Source organism: Diplotaxodon limnothrissa, linkage group LG6 (assembly GCF_057381915.1).
Source record: "Diplotaxodon limnothrissa isolate DT_005_m linkage group LG6, D_limnothrissa_male_GT1.1, whole genome shotgun sequence".
NCBI classification, from domain to species: Eukaryota; Metazoa; Chordata; class Actinopteri; order Cichliformes; family Cichlidae; genus Diplotaxodon; species Diplotaxodon limnothrissa.
The window spans coordinates 7449182-7454735 of NC_140601.1; the positions used below are offsets into that span (position 1 = coordinate 7449182).

General features: G+C 38.1%; 1 protein-coding gene across 1 annotated transcript; it reads left to right on the top strand.

The window, feature by feature from the left end:
- The first annotated feature begins 298 nt into the window (after positions 1 to 298).
- On the top strand, positions 299 to 5304 carry LOC146630044 (B-cell receptor CD22-like). Its single transcript, XM_085356763.1, has 9 exons — positions 299 to 407; positions 553 to 873; positions 1509 to 1841; positions 1946 to 2179; positions 2905 to 3165; positions 3443 to 3703; positions 4865 to 4946; positions 5026 to 5086; positions 5164 to 5304. Exons 1-9 carry the CDS (start codon positions 314 to 316, stop codon positions 5302 to 5304), a joined length of 1788 nt encoding a protein of 595 aa, XP_085212889.1. The 5' UTR covers positions 299 to 313.
- Positions 5305 to 5554: the final 250 nt, after the last annotated feature.

The following is a 5554-nucleotide window of genomic DNA, read 5'->3' on the forward strand; positions in this document are numbered from 1 at the left end:
TACACAACAGATCATATTTTTTCTTTCTTATGTTTTGCTTTGAGAACGAGCTGGCTATTCACAGTGAAAATCTTGTCCAACAGGTACAGCTGGGTCTTCCAGCATTTGGGTTGTACGTGAAGGAGAGGATCTTTCACTTTATAGTTTTTTGACTGTGTCTGGAAACACAAAGTTCTTCTGCAAGGAAAAATGTGAGCGAGCAGAAAACATCCTCATTAAAACAGATGAAACCACAGCTCAGAGCGGCAGATTCAGCATTGAATACAAAGATGCAGCTTCAGGAAGAGGAAGCCTGACTTTTACCATCACAAATATGAGAAAGTCTGACTCAGGAATGTACCGGTATGGTTTGGGTAAATCTTCAGCTCCAGATTCATACTCAGACTTTGAGGTCAGAGTTTCAAATGGTGAGTTTCTACTAAAAGTCAAAATTGGGAAACCAATCACCTACTCTCATACCTCCATAAACTCTCAGGATAAATACAGTCCTATTTAAACTTAGTCACTTTATGTATTTATTATATAATTCATGGATGTTCATCTATTTAACAGAAATTGCTAAAAACTCTAGAGTCTCCCGTGCACAGAGTGAGGGAGAAGAAATCTCATTTCCATGTCCCACTGCTGTCCAGGCACAGAGGAAGTTCCTTTGTAAGAATCCGTGTGAGAAAGAAGGAAATATCTTCATTGACACAACTAATGACAAAGTTCAGAATGGCAGGTACAGCATTGAATACACAAAAGGATCTGGGTTTGAACTTCGGGCAACTATCAGACATCTGACCAAGTCCGACACGGGACAGTACAGGTGTGGTTACGGGGACCCTTTATCTCCTGATTCATATGACACTGAAATTATTTTGGTTGTAGATGGTAAGTTTCTTTTCAGAATAATAACAATTCTTGATATGTTCATCCTATAGCTTGTTGTTAAACAAACAAAATGTTGCAAATTAGGGATTAGATTAAAGTTCATAGTAAACGATGCCAGTCTTTCTACAATTCTCTCTGTTTTGTCCTTTTTCTGCCCGTCCTTTCCAGCACTGTAGCAATCAGAATTATTGTTTGAAGACCAGGAGAAATGCCCAACAGATTTATTTTACCAAGTGGACCATCCTGGCTTTTGATATACTGGTAGATGGTCAGGTGGCCAGGAGGGGACAGAGGTGGAATGCTTTCCCTGCACCTGTAAATTGTTATTATAATTTTTTAATTATGATTAAAATAATCCCACTATTGTCCTCTCTCACTTATTCACAGACATTTGGGACATTATTGGACACAATATTCATTGTAATTGGGTCTTTTTCAGTTTAAACCTTTTGCAAACATATATGAGATTCTTGACGGGTTCCAGTCTCACTTTAAAGAACAGTATTATGCTGTATTCCGTCTTGTTCTCTATGAAACATGTTTAAATGGAATCTTAGAAATTCAATTCAGATCTATGAAAGTGAATATAAATAAGTCTGCTTTCTGATTTTTCTATAATGGGCTCTGTGTTACAGTGGTGACTTACACTTCTACTCAGGTCTGCGCCTTCAAAGGATCAACAGCAGAAATACACTCCACATTCAGATACCTATCGACTATAAATGACATAAAGACAAGAATCCAGAAAATGTTCTGGTTTACTACAGTCAAAGATAATGAGCCTGTGGACCTGAAAACAGATCCAGAGAATTCAGGTCGAGTTCAGTATCAGTGTGAAAACAACGACTGCACTCTGAGAATCTCAGACCTGAGAGAGAGCGACTCAGCTGAGTACAAGTTCATGCTCATAACAAACGATCCAGGAGGGAAATATACTGGATCACCTGGAGTCACTTTGACTGTTACAGGTAAAACAATATTTCACTGGAATTCACTTTAAACATTTCCATGTGTATCTGTGCAGATGTTGAGATATTTCCGATATAATGTCATTGTTTTTTTTTACTCCCAGATCCACAGCTCCAGGTACATGTGAGGAGATCAACAGTAAACTCTTATTCTAACTGGACAGAGCTGACATGTCACAACAACTGTCAGCTACCTGATCAATCTTCCTACATCTGGTACAGGAATGGACACAAACTTTCATCAGACGAACAATATTTACAGCTGAACACATCTGATACTGTAGACAGTCTTTACTGTGCTGTGAAAGGATATGAGCGATTCCCTTCTCCAACAGTGTGTGAGTTCACTACTTTTTGTTTTATTAAAGGAATTATATTAAATTTTTCTTTATTTACGGGAATGTGTTTGTATGCTACTTTAGTCAAAATCCTTTCTTTTAGGGGGTTTACAATGTTTTCTTTTTAGAATATAAATTTTTTTAATTTGTTTTTTTACGACCATGTCGTCATTCTTATGTTTCCTCCTCCAGATGCTCCAAAGCTTCCCTCTGTGTCAGTGAGTCCCTCTGCTGAGATAGTGGAGGGCAGTTCAGTGGCTCTGACCTGTAGCAGTGATGCTAACCCAGCAGCTAGTTACACCTGGTACAAGGAGGATGTCATCAACCCTCTCAGGTACCAAAAACAACATTTTTTCAGATCCATCCGGCCTTCTCAATCTGGAAAGTATTACTGTACAGCTGATAATGGCCTGGGACAAAAGAGATCTGAAAGCAGAACTATTGATGTGAAATGTGAGTAAAATACATTTATAAGCTTTAAATTCTTTGTTCTCAGTTGAACAGTTAACATCAACTTTAGAGATAAGACTTAATTCATCATCATGAAGAGTGAAAACAGATTTACTGCACAATCATGTCTGTTTATTACAATATAAAGAAGTTTGACAAAGAAATAGGAAGGTTTCTACATATTATTATTTTATAATTTTTGTTGTGAGAAGCCTGCAAAGACTTGAGTATATTTATAACCAACCATGTTGTCATTCTTATGTTTCCTCCTCCAGATGCTCCAAAGCTTCCCTCTGTGTCAGTGAGTCCCTCTGCTGAGATAGTGGAGGGCAGTTCAGTCACTCTGACCTGTAGCAGTGATGCTAACCCAGCAGCTAGTTACACCTGGTACAAGGAGGATGTCATCAACCCTCTCAGGTACCAAAAACAACATTTTTTCAGATCCATCCGGCCTTCTCAATCTGGAAAGTATTACTGTACAGCTGATAATGGCCTGGGACAAAAGAGATCTGAAAGCAGAACTATTGATGTGAAATGTGAGTAAAATACATTTATAAGCTTTAAATTCTTTGTTCTCAGTTGAACAGTTAACATCAACTTTAGAGATAAGACTTAATTCATCATCATGAAGAGTGAAAACAGATTTACTGCACAATCATGTCTGTTTATCACAATATAAGTAAGTTTGACAAGGAAATAAGTAAGGTTTCTGAATATTACCTTTTATAATTTTTGTAGCGTTGTGACAAGCTTGCAAAGACTTGAGTATATTTATAACCAACCATGTTGTCATTGTCCTTATTTCTCCTCCAGATGCTCCAAAGCTTCCCTCTGTGTCAGTGAGTCCCTCTGCTGAGATAGTGGAGGGCAGTTCAGTCACTCTGACCTGTAGCAGTGATGCTAACCCAGCAGCTAACTACACCTGGTACAAGGAGGATGAAAATTTACCAAAAGCATTTGGACAGAACTTCACCGTCACCAAGTTCAGACCTGAACACAGTGGGCGTTATTACTGTGAAGCCCAGAACAAGCTGGGACGTCATAACTCCACCTTACAGCAGACCATTGTGCCAGGTAATCATTTATATTTACATACTGGATACACTCAGAAAGGAGTGCAGTCAAAAAGTCAGGCACAATCTACATTCATGCACTATGGCTAATTATTGGATGGCACTAGAATTTATAATAACAGATCACTGTCAAAATACCTCAGCACAGATAGAACTGTATTGCTACCTAAATGTACACATGTACAAGTATTTATTTTGCCAAAATGTTTCCCCTTCAGTGTTGTATGGACTCATAGTGTTGCTACAGATAATTAAACCAGAGCTGATTTTTAAAAACTTTGCTCTTTTGAATCTACACTAATCCATCATCATCTTTAAAAGCATATGTTTGTATGGTGCCTGTCCTGTGAGGGCCAAATATCTCAAAATAATCATTAATGAGTTCAGAAAACCAGGCCTGCAACTTGATTTACAAAGATAATTTAAATATATTAAAAAGAAAATACCAGCTGCACCTGTAACTGTTCAACTTGCCTGTGTGGTTAAACAGAATATGGCAGGAGTCCCACTGTCTGCTGTCAAGGCTTTCCTTATTCATGTGCTAAAGAGTCCTAAGAATCAACATTGTAACTTATCTATCACGATGACAAGAACCATGTTTATTGCTAATGCTAGTCCTGTTTCCATGCAAAAAGCAGATTGTAACTGATCTCAGAATACTGAAAGCAGAGCCAGTGACATTTTAACCTCCTGTTAAAAACCAGGGATTTATCCATAATGCCCATGTGCACCCAGCCAGATAAAGCTGCAGGCCACTCAGCTTGAAGTGATTTTTAATCGAATGCAGACGAGGCTATGAAATTAAGATGTGCTACAGTTTTCAGTGGAATAAGGGGCGCGCCCAGTTAACCCTGTTTCCAGAGACAATAGCCAACTGCTGCCACTGTAAAGAATGAATGTTTATTGTAGGCTTTTTACTTTACAGTATAAAGTGCATTGAGACAACTGACATGAGAGAAACTTTATGATAAAACACTGTTTGAGATTAACAGAGTGAGGTCACGTTACTCTGCTGTGTTTAAGTAGATTTCTATTTTTATTTTTCACTGGAGAAGAACTTGGCTTCTGTAGCCTAAAACTCCAACACTGTTCAGGCCATACACAGGTCGAACGTTATGGAATACTGAATTAACTATTAGTGCTTTACTTTGATCTTGATCAGGAGCAAAGAAAATAAAAGCTGCTGGAGTAACTGCTGCTGTTCTCCTGTCTGTCACATCCCTCCCTGTCTTCCTTTGGATTCGGTGAGCAGATCTGTCGCATTAAACTTTTAATTTTCAGTCATTGTGTTGTTCTTTTGTTCATTATCATTTCACTCCTCAGAAAAAAGAGGAATTCCAAGGAATCATCCAAGACTGAAGGCAGAGCAGACAACAAAGAACAGGTGAAACCAGAAATATAATTGCAGTAAAAAAAATCATCATTCACCATTCTAATCTAAGATCATTTTTTTCTATGCAGTGTCTCTCTGATCAGGAGGAGCCACAGGAACAGGATGATCTTCAGTATGCCAGCATCCACTTCTCTAAAAACCAGGCAGATCCTCTCTACAGCGTCAGTTCAGCCCCACAGACACCTGGAGGAACAGAAAGTTACACTTAAAAACTGAAAACTATTTGAATGAAAGAGTCCAGGCAACTAATCAGTCTTCCTAGATTGTATCACATCATCTCAACAAGAATAAATGTAACAAAGTTGTTGAACTTCATGCAGATCGTACATGATTTAATTACGCTCACCACAGAAACATAAAATCTTTTTTTTTTTTCAAATTACAAGTTTGACTCTTGTTAATATAAAAACCACCTACTTTCACTTTTTTGAGTTTACTGTGTTACACCGCTGTTAAATT